General features: G+C 38.0%; 1 protein-coding gene across 1 annotated transcript in view; it reads left to right on the top strand.

The window, feature by feature from the left end:
- The first annotated feature begins 17891 nt into the window (after positions 1-17891).
- The window catches only part of LOC120527327 (G-protein coupled receptor 54-like), a 63688-nt gene continuing 61622 nt past the window's right edge, over positions 17892-19957 (top strand). Inside the window, exon 1 of the mRNA XM_039750606.1 lies at positions 17892-18903. Within this exon, the coding sequence (XP_039606540.1) occupies positions 18564-18903 (340 nt within the window). The 5' untranslated portion in view covers positions 17892-18563. The remainder of the gene's footprint in view (positions 18904-19957) is intronic.

The raw sequence follows: 19957 nt of genomic DNA, 5'->3' as shown, positions 1-19957 counted from the left end.
GCTCGTAACTCAAGGCAAAAAATCGACCTAGTGACGGCTCATATCTCAAAAAACTCGTACGTTGGGGCACTTGTATCTCAAGGTACCACTATATTAACACTGTCTTTATAAGCAATTGTTGAAAATGAAAGAGAAGACAGTGTACACAAATAAAGAAAAAAATATAAAGAGCTCTGACTTAAACTGTAAAAAGAACAAATAATAATAATTGGTTTTAACCTTGCAATGAGAAGTATGTCTCTAAGTTTGGTTTAAAATGCATACATTAACTTACTGTGTGTACTGGTCATGCTTTAGGAAGGTATCCATTGGATCTACAGTATCTGGATTTAAAATGAGACTTCTCACATGACAGAAAGAAATCTGATCTTATAAAAATATTTTGGGTTAAAGAATTTGGTAAAATGAAAATGGTTTCACTTATTTTTAAACAATGTTTTCAATGTGCAAAACATTTTTCTTACAAACCACGATCAAGTTTTAAGGAAAAATGTTCTTTGGATAGGGATAAGCAGCAAGTGAGACAACTTCTTGCAATAATATGAATGTGCCCAATGTCTGTGTGTGGAAGTTGTGTATTTGAGGAACTATTACAGTGGAGCATGTGGTGGCACAGTGGTTAGCACTCTTACCCGGCGATGGAAAGTGAAGGTTCAAGCTTAAATAGATATATATATTTTTTTTGTGTTGAGTTGTATTATTCTCTGAGACTGCGTAGCTTTTTTATGCGAATGCTTTCTTGCAATGGAATCATGCCATGTGTTTTCCCGATGGTTGGAGTTAGTCTTTATTGTTGGAGAACTGGATCACCAAGGAGGATCTTTCTATCATTGTTGTTGCCGAATTGGTTTGCCACAGAGTCTCCTTGATCTGGAGACCAGTGCCATATGTAATTCAGCTGGAAATTTTTTCCAATTTGATGAAGTTAACAGCAGCTTGCGCCATGACAGGCTAATTGGTGTTTGTTCTGATAAATAAATATAACCATGAACGGCAAGGAATGTGTAAATGCATTGAATGGCAAATACTGTACTTATGAAAAAAAACACAACCTTGAGTGAGTGTGTGCAAAGATGTGAAAGAGATCTCTGTGAATGAAGTGCAATTTTAAAAGAAATTTAAGTGAGTATGAGAATATATGGTGTTGTGTGAATGGATGAAGCAATTCCTAAATGTGCATGAATGAATGCAAAGATGGAAGGCCACTATTACAAAGGGACGGTAGAAGCTGTGGTTTATGAAAAGCCGTTTTTCTCCAGTACGTTGTCTTTTTTATGAAATAATGTACTTCTACTTTAGCCAAATAAGCTACTTGGGAATGAACTGGGATAAAATCTAGTTAGAGATGAAAAAAGAGTATTTTTGTTGACATGATAAAGGGGTCTGAGGAAGATTAAAATATCTGTTTCTGGGTTTGAGGTAGCAGATGGCCTCATATGTCATTATATGTATGTCTTTATAGATGTGTCTATGAAACGTACATGCTTCTTTGTTCATTTAGCGGACTAATTAGTAATTTAAAGTAGATCCCAAAGGAGGGGGGACACCCCAAATAGTACCAAGAGATCATATATTTTAGACATGATGCCTACAGGTAAATAGTAATACATGTGAATTTTTAGAAATGCTCGAGCAAGTAAATTTTAAAAAGTGGTAATAATATTTTCCATATTGATGCATAATTAATATAGCATCAAACAAATGTTCAAGATGCATGCTGGACAGAGCCTGTCATTGGTACCAGGCATAGGTCAAATGTTTAAGCTGAAAACAAATGCAGTGTTAAATAAGGCAATGATCTACTGACCCTACTGCATTTCAGTGAAGTTTAGCACATGGGGTAAAAAGCAGCTTGCAGTGATTAGTAAAAAAATAGTAAGGCCTGAGTTCTAATAAATGCCAGTATTATATGTATAACAAATTTGTAACTGCAAACTTCTATATTCATATTTTATTCCCCCAGCAGATTCAACAAATGTTTTGTGGCCAAAGGATGAAACACATGAGATACTGGAAATAAAAAGTTGCATGAAACAGATATGAAGTAATTAGACGACTAGGTGGTATATGTTTGCCTATCAAAATAGAATCATGAGCAGTAATTATCTGGTTGTGTGCAAGCTGATTAATTGTCCAAACGTAAGGGTTTGATATGCTGTATAATAAAATGTTCAAATGATAAGCAAAAAAAAAAAAAGAAGAGGAACAGAGCCTTGAATAAAATAATTGTGAGGTGCAAACAAATGCAATGTGTGTGTTTTCTTTTTTCTAGTGCATTATAAGACTAAAGAAACATTTTAACTAATCTGGTTAAAATGTAACAACCTGCAACATTGGTTTATCTAGTGGTCATTCACAATGTATGGTATGAGACTAGGAACTGAGAGTCTAGGATTTTCACCAATAGTGTTCTGTTCCCTATTATACATATGACTGATAAGGCATTGTTTTATGTTATGTATTTGCTCTACCCTCCACCCTTCAACTCTAGTAGTAAAGCAAGTGTTTTAGTTTGACCACTTAATTTAGTGGTTGTGCAAACCTCTCTAACTCAGTGGTGGTGCTTTATCAGTGAAGAAAAGGTGGTGTTCTACGACAATTCAACGCGACTATACCAATGACTCTTGGTCTGCTGCACGTACCTGATAACAGCTGGTGAAGAATTCACCCAGAATGGAAAAACCACAGAAAAGAAGATTGTAAGTTCAGCTAAGTAAACTTGATGGCATGATATGGTTGTGCAGACATAAGTAAAGGAGGCAAAGAGGTTATGGACTAAGGTGGAAAATGAGATAACAGCTGTTGGACACAAGATTCTCATGGTTGACTAATACACACGTAGCAAATGTGAAGTGCTGCTCTGCTGATGTAAAAAGTCACCATGTATGCATCTCATTTGCTTTGTAATGGAGGGATCTACAAAGCAATCAAAACGAAAGACTCTATCTACAGACCACTAGGTTGGACAAGGCATGTATAGCCAGTTTAGGAAAAAAATATTTTAAAGTATTATAAGAAGGGCACAGAGGTACAAGGGTATTTATAATTCACAACAAATTATATTGAATTGTTAACCAAAGGGGAAATAGAGTATCCCAAATGAAGATAGGGAGGACAGAATATAGTGGAATGTTTTCTCTCTAATGCAATAAGACTAATAGAGATCAATTATAATAATCACAGCAAGAGATCTGGAAACACTACAATAGCATCTGATTTGTGTTATAACTGTTATAATTCATAAAAAGGGATTAGACATCAAATGGTGGGCACATACTGTATATCCACACACCTTAGTTAGAAAATGTTATAACTGCTTTAGATTCATAATGTAACGTGGGGCTATGATACACACTGCTAGGGCCCTGGGATATTTGGTCGCAACAATAACTATGTCAGTAATATAACAAACAAAATAAGAAAGAATATATCTTGTTAACTTTCCTCATTTCTTCTGCGGAAGAAATTAAGGATCACTAAGTGACCACCATCCACTTAGAATATGTTAAATGTAACCGTCTCTCCAATTATGTTTGTCATTTGTAGTTATGTGTAGTATACTTGTTAAAGTACCATAAGAACTAGGTACACGCCATTTCTCTAAGAACATTGAACAAGATTTTTTAGAATATTCACAGATTACATTGTCAAAAGATGGAATGTAGCAAGAAGGTTATTTTGTGCTATGGTAGACAGGGGGCGCTCTCGCTCCCTTGAACCCCTGTCCATGACTCCAGACACCAGATAAAAGTCCAAATATTGACTTTATTCAATCTCCACAGTGCACAAAGCACACTCTCCACCACTATACTCATAAATTAACAATACACAATCAATAAACAATCCTCCAGCTCCCAGACGCGTTGCCACCCTTCCACCCAGCTCAGGAGCTCCCACAGTCCTTTTATATCTCCTGACCCAGAAGTGTTCCTAGTCCCCAGTCCATGCGACTCTCAATCACTTCCGGGTCAGGTAAAAGTTATTTTCTTCACCCCGGAAGCACGTCATTCCTCTTGTCCACGTCTCCTTCCGGGGCGTAGGGAAAATATCCATTATTCCCCCATGGCATCCAGCAGGGCTGCTCATAAAAACTACATTGTCCATGATGCCCTGCTGGACTTCTGGGGACCTCCATACTGCAAGGAGGGCTCCACCTGGCGGCTTTGGGGTATTAAATGGCCGGCCATCCTCCACAGTGCCAATATAGTCTGTGAAATGTATTTCAAAGCCATGCAATTCAGTTGAAAAAGAGACACTGGAAGAGAGATGGACAAATGACAAATGGAAGGCACAGGCTAGAGAGATGGACAGAAAACATGTGAGGAACATACAAGCAGGCTTTTTTAAACATGTTGATGCCTGCTTGTAGTGTTTCTTCCCAATGAAAAGGAAGGAAAAGGTGAAATCCACAAGAATTAAAAGATTTGTTGTTTGGTGAAAGTGAAATATGTGAGTGAAATCCACATACGCTGTCACACTTGGGTCACAGAGCTGCACAGATACACAGTAGATTTTAGAGACAGAAACATTATTCAAACACTTCAAACAAACATAAGTCTCTTTCAGGAGTGAATCGAGCTCCGTTTGAAGTCGGAAGGGACAATTAAAAGAATAGAACATTTTCCTCTTCATAGGGGACCCCCAACAGGAGCAGAGGATGTCTGGGGGAGAAGAGAGACAAGGCAGTGAGACAAAAGGACAGCTGCTGTACAGGCTTTTAAATGTTTGAAGTGCTGCACGAGATGCAGATCATGCGGCATGGCAGCAGCAGCAGCAACTCAGCAGCTGATCAAGCAAAGAAGAGGTAAAAAAAACTATTTGTTTCCCATTGTATCACTGTTTAGGAGGGGGTTTCGGAGGAGCATCTCCTTGGGGTGTGTTCAGCTCCCCTATTCACAACGCGAGCAGCAGAGATGCGAAGTGGCTGGTGCGTAGCACAGGCCGGGGGGGTGGTGAGTGAAGCGAAGTAACTGTACCACTGATAGTTTTCAGATTATGCTATTGTCATTTGTATCACTTGTACTGAAAAAATCCAAACATTTACTAGTAATATCTGTTCTGTGATTGTTGTATAGTTGTCTGGAGGAGACTGATAGAGAGAGAGAGCCTGGAGTTCATTTTCTGGTAGCAACATGCATTAATCTCGATAGCAGTTGCTACAGTGAATTTTCCAAGGTGAAAAGGCTATGCAAATGTGGTCAAGTTCATGCCGGAGGAGAGAGATACAACAATTTACACCTGGGTACCAACATTCAAAGCTGTTGTTTGTGTTAGTAAATGGTTATTTGATGTAATAAAACCAAGGAAAAATAATATCAATTACATTTTCTGAGTAGGAAGTTAAAGTTACAATTACACTAGCACTTGCTGCGCAGCTGTTTAGAAAAAGTCAAGTAAAGACCTGAGCATGACATACACACTGATGAAATAATTAAAGATTTAAAAACGCCAAGCCAAAAGGCGCCACTCACTGCGTTTCCAGTGTCAAATAAGGAGGATTCAATGCCCTAATGTGCATGCTCTATGCTGATATCTTGTAATGCCTAGAAATAAAAAAAAAACTTACTAACCCAAATTCTTGATAAAGAGTACAGAAAAAGTAACAACCACTGCCAGATCCTGACGTTTTAGATTTACAGGTAACTCAGAAGGCAATACTGTCCTAAGCAGGGTAATGTAAATTATAACTTTCTTTATAGACAACTAAAGTTGATTAACAAACTAATCATTTATGCAGGATCCAAATTTCTCTAGGACATAACAAAAATGTTAAAGCAGACAATAGAGGAGTAAGTAAAAGTAATATCAGTTAATAAGAGGAAACTGTTCACTTCTAAATTTATGTGGTTTAAATTTAATGTCACCCTTATACAATGCAAGGTAAAATTAGGCATCTGTGAACTACATGCTAGAAACTAGCAGGAAAGGATCTGTGTCATAGCTTTTGACATTAATTCTAAACTGTCAACAAATTTAAAAGTCACTTTACAAAAAAGTATTAAAAGCAGTAATACAGATTTTACAGTTTAATTGATTATACCTCAATACCAACATTTTCACTTGATGCACTGTTTGATTCCTTTTAATTTATTATTGCGTAAAGGCTTTTGCAAAAAAAGTTGCACAGAAAAGCTTTTTCTAATAAAAAAAAAGAAGTACAAAAAATGCTTCGCTGTCTCTTTTTATTATTTTCAACTTACACATGAAATATAACAAGAATTACTGCGTGGAATGCAGTAGTTCACTGAGTTAGCAGTTAATATCTAGCTGTATGAAATCACAGGCATGAGAGTGACCTTTTTTAATGACAATGACTTCTTATCTGTAGGTCCTGCTTCACTTGCCACTTCAGGCTTACCTAAGACGTGAACTGTAAGTTCCATGATAACCTTCTAGGGACAATGTTACTTTACTCTGAACATTTAATATTACTTAATTAATCCCCTTTGGCCTGAATTATCATCACCATAAAATAAATAAAATTGGAGAATCAATAAATATTTTTTCCATCATTTTCCATTTATTGTTTCAAATATACTACTCTTAAATGTTAGGTCTGCCAGTTTAATGCATTTTAATTAATGCTAACCTTACTTATAACACTTTGATCAGATGATACCCATGTGATGCTCAGTACAATGGTACTCCAGCACAGCCTAAACACTGGGCATCTTGTAATTCATAGCTGACCTGACCGGCGTGTGCGTGTGTGTGTGTGTGTATGTGTGTGTGTGTGAGAGAGAGAGAGAGAGACACTGTTTTGTTTTATCCCTGTTCTGTTTCTTTGCTAAAGTGAGGCGGTAGGATGCGTCACATGACCACGATCATCACATTAATTATGTCACGGGATAAGACATTGGAAATATGATGCTGATCACATTATACATTACCCCCTAGTGGATAAAACCTCTTGAAATGCAGTTCTAATGTAGTTAGCCATTTTAACAAGGAGGTCCTAGCATCAGGTTTCACTCTCAGTCTTTGATTCCCTTTTTGACTTCGACTTCTGATTCTTGTACTACCCTCTTGTTTTGCTTACCTAATCATTTGTAATTTTTGCCACTGATTTAGTTTCCCCTTCTGATTATGATTCTTGTTTCACTCTACCATCTCCTGGATATTGTCTTTACACACAGTAATCCTTCGACATAAGTGATTTATTTCACATCTCATGTTTTTCAGTGCAACCTTATTTTAAAGTAAAAGATGGAATCCATTGTGTAAATAACCTTCACAATTGTAAACACATTTTTATAGGTTACATTAATTAATTTAGCCATGATACATGTTAACACTAGAATTACCAGAGCCTACGAAAAAACTCATAGATACTTTCCACCTTAAATTGCTTCGCACTTCTCTGTCAGCGTCTTTTGTTATGTAAATATGTGGATAAGCAGCAAAAAGCAAGAGGCCTGCTATCACATCCTTCCACTACCACACAGTTTTCTCAGCTCAAGTCTGTTTACCAGCATGTCAGTTGCTTAAAGTTGTATAGAGTGAGAAGTCAAGCAAAATGACACCTTTTATAAATACTATATCATTATTTGGAACACTTGCATTTCATGTGTGTTCTGTATCTACAATGATCTATGTAAACATATCGTTAAAACAGAAATGTTTTTCATGTTTTAGTAATAATTGACAAAATCTAAACATGAAGTGTATAATGTGTGAAGCCTGAATTCCAAATATCAAAGAAACACTTTCACAAAAGGTACAAATGTAACAGAACAAATGCGCTTTTATTCAAAAATATAACTGCAGAAAAAGAATCTGCGTTAGTGTGCGACATTGACAGACATTTGCTATGACTGCTTTGGTGGCGCAACGGTGTTGACTGTTAATCAAAACTTCACAGATTCGATCCTGGATGAGTCTGTTCTGAGAAGTGAGCTGCTTCTGTTCTTACTATTTTAGAACACAAACATACATTTGATTCCAGTCTGTAACAGCCAGTGTAATTTATGATACTTGTAAAGGTTAGCTTTTTTTTTATTCTTTATTCAGTTTTATTGTCTCAGCCTCATTCACGATCCCAACCAAATCCGCTGCATTTGACACTGCTGTTTTCACATAGACACACTATAACAGAGCTCAACTCAGATCATGACAACGGTTCTACATTGGAGCAAGAATGCATGTTGCCCTTTTGCCATCGCTGTAATTTGTATATGTATATGGGAAGCTCTGCACTCTACTTGTGACTTTACGCTGCAGGAAGTAAGTAAATAAATAAAGGTAAATAGGTAAATAACATTTGATTTGGCTTTTATGCAAGTAACATATAAATGTCCATGTTTTGGGCACATGCACCGTCCTTACATTCACCGTGTTTGCTGGTTATCCACACATTTACAGAACAAAAGATGCTGACGGAGAAGTGCGAAGCGATTTAAGGTGGGACGGATCTACAAGTTTTTTCGTAGGCTCTGGTAATTCTAGTGTTAAGCCTATAGTAACTAGGATTAGTCCAATCACATTTTTTTATAGAATAGGACATTTGCTAGCCTCTAGTCATTGGCCAGTGATTTCTGAAATGTATGCATTTAAGAGATTACAGTATATATTGTCACACACGTGCACATGAGAGGCAGCCTGTAGACCATTCACGGGAGATCTCACCTGGCCCTCTTGACGTTATTTCCGGGTGCGAGCCTATGGAAGAAGACCTTGCCGGCTCCGGCCCCTATGATGTCACATCCAGGCTTGAGCCTATGGTTGAAAACCCTTATGAGCCGGACCACTTTGACCTCACTTCCTGTCTTCCCCTTTAAAAGTCTCCACCTTTTCCCTATCCCCTCAGTTCTGTTTGGACTTGGTTTTGTGCACATCAGTGCTGTATATATTTTTGCAACCAAAATACCAAATACATGGGTGGCTGCCCAAAACCTTGTTATGACTCAGAGTAGAGTTTGTGACAATATGTAATCACTGACTCCTTTAAACACTCTCTCCAGTTTTTTCTATTTATTTAATTTCTAATTTTTAATTTCTACTCACACTTCATTCTCTACTGTCTCCTAATCACTAAGCACATCTTTAACAGTTTATGTAGATACTGATCACCTTCTTTATAAACTGCTCAAAAAATTAAAGGAACACTTTTTAATCAGAGTATAGCATCAAGTCAATGAAACCTCTGGGATATTGATCTGGTCAGTTAAGTAGCAGAAGGGGTTGTTAATCAGTTTCAGCTGCTTTTGTGTTAATGAAATAAACCACAGGTGCACTAGAGGGGCAACAATGAGACATCCCCCAAAACAGGAATGGTTTAACAGGTGGAGGCCACTGACATTTTTCCCTCCTCATCTTTTCTGACTGTTTTTTCACTAGTTTTGCATTTGGCTACGGTCAGTGTCACTACTGCTAGCATGAGACAATACCTGGACCCTACAGAGGTTGCACAGGTAGTCCAGCTTCTCCAGGATGGCACATCAATACATGAAATTGCCAGAAGGATTGCTGTGTCTCCCAGCACAGTCTCAAGGGCATGGAGGAGATTCCAGGAGACAGGCAGTTACTCTAGGAGAGCTGGACAGGGCCATAGAAGGTCCTTATCCCATCAGTAGGACCAGTATCTGCTTCTTTGGGCAAGGAGGAATAGGATGAGCACTGCCAGAGCCCTACAAAATGGCCTCCAACAGGCCACTGGTGTGAATGTCTCTGACGAAACAATCAGAAACAGATTTCATGAGGGTGGCCCGAGGGCCCAACTTCCTCTAGTGAGACCTGTGCTCACTGCCCGGCACCGTAGAGCTCGACTGGCATTTGCCATAGAATACCAGAATTGGCAGGACCACCACTGGCACCCTGTGATTTTCACAGATGAGAGCAGGTTCACCCTAAGCACATGTGACAGACGTGAAAGGGTCTCGAAAGGCCGCAGAGAATGTTATGCTGCCTGTAACATCGTTCAGCATGACTGGGTTGGTGGTGGGTCAGTGATGGTCTAGGGAGGCATATCCAAGGAGAGACACACAGACCTCTACAGGCTAGACAATGGCACCTTGACTGCCATTAGGTTTCAGGATGAAAACCTTGGACCTATTGTCAGACCCTATGCTGATGCAGTATGTCCTGGGTTCCTCCTGGTGCACGACAATGCCTGGCCTCATGTGGGGAGAGTATGCAGGCAGTTACTGGAGGATGAAGGAATTGATACCATTGACTGGCCCCCACGCTCACCTGACCTAAATCCAATAGAACAGCTCTGGGACATTATGTTTCGGTCCGACGCCGCCAGGTTGCACCGCAGACCATCCAGGAGCTCAGTGATGCCCTGGTCCAGATCTGGGAGGACACCATCCGTCGTCTCATTAGGAGCATGCCCTGACATTGTTACAAGCACGTGGGAGCCATACAAACTACTAAGTACGATTTGGAGTTGCTGCAATTAAGTTTTGGCAAAATTAACAAGCCCGGCGTATCATTTTTTCACTTTGATTTTCAGGGTGTCTTTGAATTCAGCCCTCTGTAGGTTGATAATTTTCATTTTCATCAAACGATGTGGCATCCTTTTGTTCCTAACATATTACCAGTCCATATCAGTAGAGATATCCAGCAGGATTTTTCTCCCCATTGAGATCTGATGTGTTTTCAAAGTGTTCCTTTAATTTTTTTGATCAGTGTACATAAAACAAAAACATATGCACACAGAATATTCACTATTTCATTTTGTTTATATATTATATATATACTGTATCTATAGTCTCACCCTTAATCTTCTCCTTAACCGTTTTTTTATTACTAAAATATAGAAAGAATCTTTTTGGTCAACTTTGCGTCAATGACATTCCCCACTAACAGCCATTTATCATTTCTGATTGTTATTAATTTGAAACATGCATACAAAAAATGTCCTGAAATTTCAAAAAAGGTATGTAAAGGGAGAAAGAAATAATTTTTAAAGAAACCCTGACCAAAAGTAGCAAAATATTTCTTTAGTAAATTTATTTCAGTAAAAAAAAATTCCAAAACTTATAAAATTCAAAATATGCTAAGAAAAAATAATAAAGAAATGCAATGCAGCACAAACAAAACCAAATATTTTGCAGGTTTTTGGCTTTTTAAACTGTTCATTCATTGACTTTTAAATTATCTCAGATTTGCCAATGATACTAAATTTCAGGAATGTTATGTTTCATCCAATGTCTTTTCCCTAGCTCAAGTTTATTTTTTGTTTATCTTATCTTTCTCTTATTATTTTAATACACTGTTTCATATAATGTCATTAATGTTGTTTGTGGTTTTGTTCTGTATGTATTTTATTTATATACTATGGTGTTGTTTATTAATTAATTTTCAATTCTGTATTTATTTTAAGTCAATTCTTGTTTTCAGGTTATGTTCCTGAAAACCCAAGTAAAGAAACTGTGGATACTGAAGCATAGATTCTATGGAAAAAATGGCGTCTGGTTCCAGTAAGATGTTGGCCCGGTGGAAAGATGAACAAGGGGAGATGGGATTGGGCTGATGTGCCAGCCCTCCAATCTCACCCTTATAGTGATCAAGTAATCAAGTTCAAGTTTATTGTCATGTGCACAGTAAGGAAATGTGTTTCCCTGTACAATGAAATTTTTTTCTTTGCTGTCCACACCAAATGACAAAACCAATGTATAAAGATAAACATAAATAATAAGTAGCAGATAGATAATAAGTAACAGAGGCAGCATGAAGTATAAATTATAGGCGTAGTAATGATGCACACACAGGTTCATCTACAAAAACCTTGTTATGAGTCTTAATTCCTGTATATTCAACTTTAATCATTTTCTACATGCTCTAGCACAGGCAGCAAACAACCACAGCAGGCTGATTTGAGGACCTCACTAAGCCATCCAATCAGTAGTAGTAGTGGGTAGTGTGCATACAAGGCAGGGGCTTAATCATTAAGAGCTTATGATCCATATTTACAGGGAATCCCTCATTGGTGGGGAGAAACTGCAAGTTGGATACTAATCACTGCTGGGGTTCAACAGTTTTCCACTCCTCTTGTTGCCGGGTAGACATTGTGACAGATAGGGGGCACTATCGCTCCCTTGAACCCCTGTCCACGACTCCAGACACCAGGTATAAGTCCAATAATTGACTTTATTAAATCGCCACAGTGCACAAAGCACCCTCTTCTCCACTATACTCATACAATCAATAGCAAATACAATAATACAATCCTCCACTCCCAGACGCGTTGCCACCCTTCCAACCAGCTCAGCTCGTCATCTGGGAGTTCCCAAAGTCCTTTTATACCCCCTGACCCGGAAGTTTTCCCAATCGCTAGTCCATGTGATTCAATATCACTTCCGGGTCAGGTGCAAGTCCTTCTTCTTCACCCCGGAAGCACGTCGCTCTTCCTTTGACGCACTTCCGGGTTATAGGGCACAAAGAAGTCTTTGGTCCTCCCTGCAGCTCCCTCTTGCAGCCCCTGTGGTACCCAGCAGGGCTGAGGATAAAAACTACAAAGTCCATGACTCCCTGCTGGTCTTCGAGGCACCTCCATACTGCAAGGAGGGCTCCATCTGGTGGACTGGGGGTATTGGCTGGGATGACAAGCCGGCCATGTACCACAGTACTCCTCTCCCAGCGAAAAACCATGGTTTAGAGCGTCCTGTCCCTCGAGGGACATCTTCCCCCAAGGTGATCCAACAGTCAGACCTCGGCGATTCTGTCGACACTCCCGTGCAAACCTAGAAGGAACATTGTAAGAATAAAAACTTTGATCTCCTGCCCTCCTAGGACAACCTCTCCACTCATGGCCCGGCCTGCGGCATTTGTAGCACAGCCGCGGTCCCCTTGGTAGTCTCTCTCGTCAGGACTTGAAGCACCTGGGCACTTCTGACTCCACCCCTTTCTCCGCTGAGGAGAATTCCCTGGCCGCCTTTATGTTTTTATGGCCCTTTTCCACTTTGTCAGGAGACCTCTGGGGTTCAACAGTTTTCCACTCCTCTTGTTGCCGGGTAGACATTGTGACAGATAGGGGGCGCTATCACTCTCTTGAACCCCTGTCCACGACTCCAGACACCAGGTACAATTACAATAATTGACTTTATTAAATCGCCACAGTGCACAGATCACCCTCTCCTCCACTATACTCATACAATCAATAACAATAATAATAATTTTATAATAATAAAATACAATAATACAATCATCCACTCCCAGACGCGTTGCCACCCTTCCACCCAGCTCAGCTCGTTATCTGGGAGTTCCCAAAGTCTTTTTATACCCCCTGACCCAGAAGTGTTCCCAATCCCCAGTCCATGTGATTCAATATCACTCTTGGGTCAGGTACAAGATCTTCTTCACCCCGGAAGCATGTCGCTCTTCCTTTGACGCATTTCCGGGTTATAGGGCACAAAGAAGACATTGGTCCTCCCTGCAGCTCCCTTTTGCGGCCCCTGTGGTACCCAGCAGGGCTTAGGATAAAAACTACAAAGTCCATGACTCCCTGCTGGTCTTCGGGGAACCTCCATACTGCAGGGAGGGCTCCATCTGGCAGCCTGGGGGTATTGGCCAGGATGACAAGCCGGCCATGTACCACAACATGCATTGATACAGTCAGTGTAGCGTGGGTGCAAGTCCGACATCTAAGGGCATCACAGACCTCTTATTGCTCAATCTGACTTTTTTCTGCTGTGCAATAAGCCTCTCTGAGTTTTTTTTGTTGCACATGGCCACAAATAGGCACAAGTAAACCATGGGTGTTGCGAAATGAGTTACACTTTTATAACTGCGGATAAGCAAATTCAAGGGAATAGAATCCACAGATAGCAGATAGTCTTCTTTTTCAATTTATTTTTTATAAAATGAAGAAGCAATCAAAAATAGAACAGACAAGGCAAGAAAAACAAGATTTTTTTTTGTGTGTGTAAAGGGCAAAACCTAAAGTAAGCAAACCAGGTGCTCGGTGATAATTGTGAGCAAGGAATTAACAAGTAGATGATCATAGAGCCAAAAGACAAAGTCAGGAAAAACCTGGAGGTAAAAATAAAAAAGAAAGAAAGTCAAAATGAAAAGAAACAAAGATCAAAGATAACAATGTTGATCAAGAGACAGAACCAAAATGAAGGCCATAGAAAGCTAACACTATGACCTACTTGGAAATTAAGCTAACGCTAAGCATTTCTTTGTTTGGAGTATTCATTGAGGGATACCAAAGCAGCCATGCGCCACCAAATTAAACAGGAAATACGGGTGATGTCACTAGTTTCACCTGTCACAATAACATTAACGGTAAAGAGACAATGCGCTAACAAGTAAATTAAAAAAAACGACAGTAAAAAATAATGAACATAAAAGTTGATACTAAAATAAATCTAGTTTAAAAACTCAATGCTGAAGTTTCAGTACAACATGAAGCATCTTTTTATGTACATCTAGCGTACTTCCCCATATGGATTATCACGGGGTCCTGCAACCTTGGGCCCCACATAATGTTTTCATGTCTTAGTTTTCTTTGTTGTATGAGGGCTGTATTGTTTTGGTATCATTGTTTTGTTTGTTTGGGTAAAACATCTTAATACTTTTCAATTAATATTTTAAGCATACAGTGGTGTGAAAAACTATTTCTTATTCTTTTGCATGTTTGTCACACAAAATGTTTCCGATCATCAAACACATTTAACCATTAGTCAAATATAACACAAGTAAACACAAAATGTAGTTTTTAAATGATGGTTTTTATTATTTAGGGAGAAAAAGAAATCCAAACTTAATGTTCGTGACCAGAGGTTCTACTATATTAGCAAATACTCATCCTGTGTTCAGATGATGATAGTCTTCTTTCACTTATATGCTAGAATTATACAGTATGAGGAATTAACAAAAGCATACAGTAAGATGGTACATATGCAATTATTTATCTTGATTTTCAGAAGGCTTTTGAGATGAAAGATTAGTGATGAAACTAAAAGAAGTGGGAATTCAGAACACGATCTGGAGTCTCTTCTGTTTGTCACTTTTCTTAAGTAATGTTTTCATAGTTATAACATGTCCAACAAGATAATATTTTTTAAGACTTCATAACATGGTAGATGCATGCACTTACACGGCAGATGGATTCCCTTTTGCCCTTACAGTAAGTGACCTATAAATACTGCTCATTAAATACAAGCAGCATGTCTTTCATGACATTTCTCTCTTCAACCTGCCAGGTTTCTTCTACACCCTTTATAAAAGCTTGAACACCACATGTTGAAAACCTGGTGTACTATATTGCTTACTGCCTATAGCTTTCTTGGTAGAAGCCTGGGGAGGACAGCTAGATAAATTCCAATAGGATAGCGCTTTGATGTTAAACTATTGTGATAGACAGGCAGTAGCAGTGGGGTTTGCTAGCTACCCCTTTTAATCATCTTCATCTTCAACTTGAAATGTAATATACTTTATAATAATTGTTAATTAAACAACACAATTTCTATCAGCAGCCTTCCTTCTGGTCCAACCTGCAGTTAGAATATTCCAAATTAGTTATCTCATTGATTTTGTGCTTGACCTACAACTCTGTATTGTTTTGTGCTTTGTTTTTGAATGCTTATACTTGAAAAGGATATTTTCTTATCGCATATTTTTTTTTCTTAGAGTCTAATATAAGCTGACATTCTTTCATAATGTGTAAGTGCAATCTATTTGTAAATATAGTAAAATATCTCATGCATTTCTTTAATGTTATTTAAAGCATAAATCACACAAATATGCTAATCAATTATTATGATACTCTAGAGTATGCTAATAATTTTTCTTTACATATTAAATCAAATCAATGTTAATATCATGTTAAGCTACATTGAATATGGAAAGCCTAAGAGTTCTTGTTTTTATCTTTTTGATTGTGTCATGGAAAGCAGGTTTATTACCTAAAAATGTTAACCATGAAACTCCTATTTTGTGACTTGCTTCTCATCGTCAACTGTGGCAGATGGTCTGACGACTCATTCATATCTCTTTATGACGGAGCAGTAGTGGATAGAAGATACAGTATGAATGATGATGGCTAAGTAAATAACAGCTATTTCCACATTTAAATATGGTACACTATTAACTGAAGATAAGCTTAAAATGCATGTTTGATAGGTAGTTAGGAACTAAAGGTCATATTAAATATATACCTTTATGTTATGAAATGCAGGATCAAGTATGCTTTAGGAGTGTGACAATGCCAGTGATGATGAGATATGTTAATGTTTAGCTACTGTAAGAATGCTACACCTTTGTCAAGGATAATGTTTTATGATGGAGAGGACAAGTCACCTGAGAAAATCTGCCAAATATCACTTAATGCACCAATACATATTCAATGTATTTTAAGCAAAACAATTTTCAGGTACTTGTTATGTGATGTTTCTTTCTTTATACATCTTTATCTTGAGGAATATTGCAGATGTGAATCAACATTCAATATGCCCAAGGCAATATGAACTATTTCTGCATTTTGTGTGTATTCAAATGAACACATAATAACAAAAAATCAATTTGGCTGAGATTAGCTCAAATTACAAAATGTTTGGACTTTGATAGGTAGACTCTGTATACATTACACTCTAAGAAGCAGCTCAGACTATTTAACCCTTTTACTTTTCTTTTAATTAGCCTTCCAAACACATTTGATAGAAAACCACCTGGTAATGCAGATTTGTGTTATATATATCTATATTCTGTACTTTGCTTGTTACCATTATGGAAAGTCACATTAAGAATGTGCAGCAGCTTTAGGCACAGGTTTAGACAATTTCTGAAAACTCTAATACTAGTCTTTCCAGTATACTCAATATATACAGTAAATCCAGATTTCCTTAAAATGAGGTGGCAAACACAAGTTTCAGTGTGTAATTGTTAAAAAAATGGGTTACCACTGCTCCAGAAACAGTAAGAACACACTTCATTGGCAGAAAAAACTACACAAAACAAAAAAAAGGAATATAAGGTATGATGCATCCCATAATTAAACTGCCAACCGATTATATAATTAATACTCAACAACTGTTATTGATAAGACAATTACATTTTAAATCGCTGAAAAACAAGATGCCTATTAAATTATAAAAAAGGTTCTGGAAGTTATATGCATATTCAAGGACAATACTGTATATGTTAAGCAATAAAATGCTTCGGAATTGTGTAAATGAACCAAAATCCCCAAAAGAAATTCACATGATCAAGGCGTGAATGTCTCCAAGAAGAGCATCTCCACACAAATGTTCCTCTAATCCTTACTACAAAACTTCAGATTACAGTCATTTATTGATGTTTTATCTGCCACCTGGTGACCAAATGATGGAAAATCATACAATAAAAATCCCTACATAAAAAAGGTAAAGAGGACTTGGATACTTTTAAAGTTAAATATATTATAATCAAGAAAGTAATGCAGCTAGTTTAAGTGGTGTAAATATTTCCAAGTGGAGGGTGTCAGTCATTTAGATCGGAAGCAGGCATTGTATAGCGTGAATATTGTGATGTCTCTCTTTTGTGCGTGCCTTTCTTTATGTAGAAAATCAGAGTGGAGGTAGAAAAAATCAAAAATATCAAAGACACATTTGATAAGAAACTGAGGTTAAATGCCTATTCATGTTCATTATTCTTTGTTTTTTGTGGCAGACAACAGAGCATTCACACATAGGGATTGATTCTTATTTGTATGCATCCAAATTCTATTCATTCCATATGCTGTAGATTATAAAGAACTACCTAAACTTTAGCATTTTAATAAGCAAATGTAACTTAGCAGACATGGTCTTTCACAGGGTTAAGACCCAATTCTTTCCTGTTTTGTATTGGCCTTTTGCTACTGTGCCTTTAAGAAATAAATAATTAAATATATAAATAAAAGAGTCCCTGAGATGCCGAGCTCTTCTGAGCTGACAGCCTCTCTTCTGCTCTCTTTAGATGGAGAATCTGGCTTTATTTCTTGTTATACATTTCTCAACATCTGCACTAAAAATGCTTTTGGACTACATCTCATTCTAGATATGCAGTGCACAAATTTAAGTCAGATTATCCAATTGAGAGAAAAAAAGACAAATAAAAAAAAAACATCACTTACTGACTAGGTATATTTGAGTTCAGCAGGCATCTCATTCACTGATTCACTATTTAAATTTAAGCTGCACATTTATCATTTATTTGGCTTTTTTGTAAGGCATAATGTGAAGACATTTGGATCAGGCTGAAACCTAAACTGGATTTTGCTTCTGAAAGAAGATATAGTGCAATATAAGAAAAGATTGTGAGCTCTCAGCAGAGTGCTCCCTTAAATAAATTCTTACTCCTTTCACTTTGAGAGCTTTCAATTTTTAAAGCACCTCAGGAATGAAGAATTATTCAATAAGTGGATTTTATTTCTTTTTTCCGAATGGCCACCTGGCAGTACTTTGCGATTAAACGTAAATTTGAAACCCAATTGTTACTACACAACAGGACAATGATTGTGACAAGGCAAGTTCCTGAAGAAAATGGACTATAAAAAAAAAAGCTTGCTTTGCTTTTTTTCTTTCATTCTATGCTTTTTGGACTCAATGGCTCTGCAGTTTTCTTAGTGTCCTGCCTTCTCAATTGTTGTGCTGTATATGTTTAACTTCGATCACCACTACTGCATAGTAAGTAAAAGGGAGAGTCTGCACTTTGTGGATTCGTCTCATTCCATCATGATGCCTGCAAATGAGACAAAGCTGCTGAACTGTCAGAGTGGAAGTGATGCGAGCCTTCCTCTAGAGGGACCAGGAGCTCTCCCAATGTGTAACAGTTCACTTCTTGGCTCAGAGCAAAGCCCCCCTCTCTTAGTGGATGCTTGGCTAGTTCCACTCTTCTTTGCTCTAATCATGCTGATCGGGCTAGTGGGCAACTCCTTGGTGATATATGTGATTACAAAACACAAGCAGATGAGAACCGTCACCAACTTTTATATAGGTAAGAGACTCCAGATTAAGGCTTCTTCAAGGAACAGTGAGTCTAACTTAATATGTGTATGTACTGTAATAGAAGGGCATTATTTTACCAAGATGTTATTAACCAGCTTATTCTGTGGTGTATGTTCTATTGTCTTTTGTCTATTTTTTGTCTTTTGCAAGTTAAGTTTTATTTTATATTAAAACATTACTTACATTGTAAAATACAATGTAATTGTACAATAGCCAAATGCATTAAAGAACTAAATCAATCACTGTTAAAAATAAAATGCAGGTAGTGATTGCAAAAATTAACCTTTTATAAGATGGACTACACTTTTTATAGGTGACCAGAAATGTTCAGTCAGTAAAAACAGCCTAATGTCATATCACTGAGAGTTCATTTTAAGCAGCCTCTACTGTATATGTCTGGATTTTTATGTGCAGTGTAAACAGGTCTTTACTTTGAACAAAACGAAAAATGAAAGTAAAAAGCATGCAGTCGTATCTCACAGCTTCTGATCCTATCTTAAGAATAACTTGAAAAGATAACTTTTGATTTGAAATGCCCTGCATGATGACTGATGAGTGCGGAGTGGTGGCTCTGAGGCTAGGGATCTGCACGGGCTTTTGGAAGGATGTTGGTTTGAATCCTGTAAGTGCCCTACTCCATTGGACCCTTGAGCAAGGCCCTTAACCAGCAATTACTTTGTCCTGGGTATGACGTTAACCTGCATGCAGCCCTGCAAACAGGTCCTCCAACTTGCAAGGGGAAATTTGGGGGTGTTGGTGGCAGGATTGGCACTCCAGTCAGACTGTTCCAGTGTGGTGCTGAGGTGTTACCCATTACATGGCTGCACCCATACTAGGTGGTTTGTCGTGTGGTGGGTATGCCAATGTGCTGTAGTCAGTGCATGATCCCAACCTCTCTCGCTATGCATGTTGGATTCTGAGTGCCTTCAAATGTGTCTCTCCCAACACGAACATTCTCAGATTTCAGAAACATCTATCATAGCATGTTATCCTTGCTCCATGCTGCCTGACCCACTTCTCAAAGTGAGTTACCTTTCACCCAG

Source organism: Polypterus senegalus, chromosome 4 (genome assembly GCF_016835505.1).
Source record: "Polypterus senegalus isolate Bchr_013 chromosome 4, ASM1683550v1, whole genome shotgun sequence".
In the NCBI taxonomy this organism is placed as follows: Eukaryota; Metazoa; Chordata; class Cladistia; order Polypteriformes; family Polypteridae; genus Polypterus; species Polypterus senegalus.
This window is presented reverse-complemented; position numbering and strand designations above follow the sequence as displayed.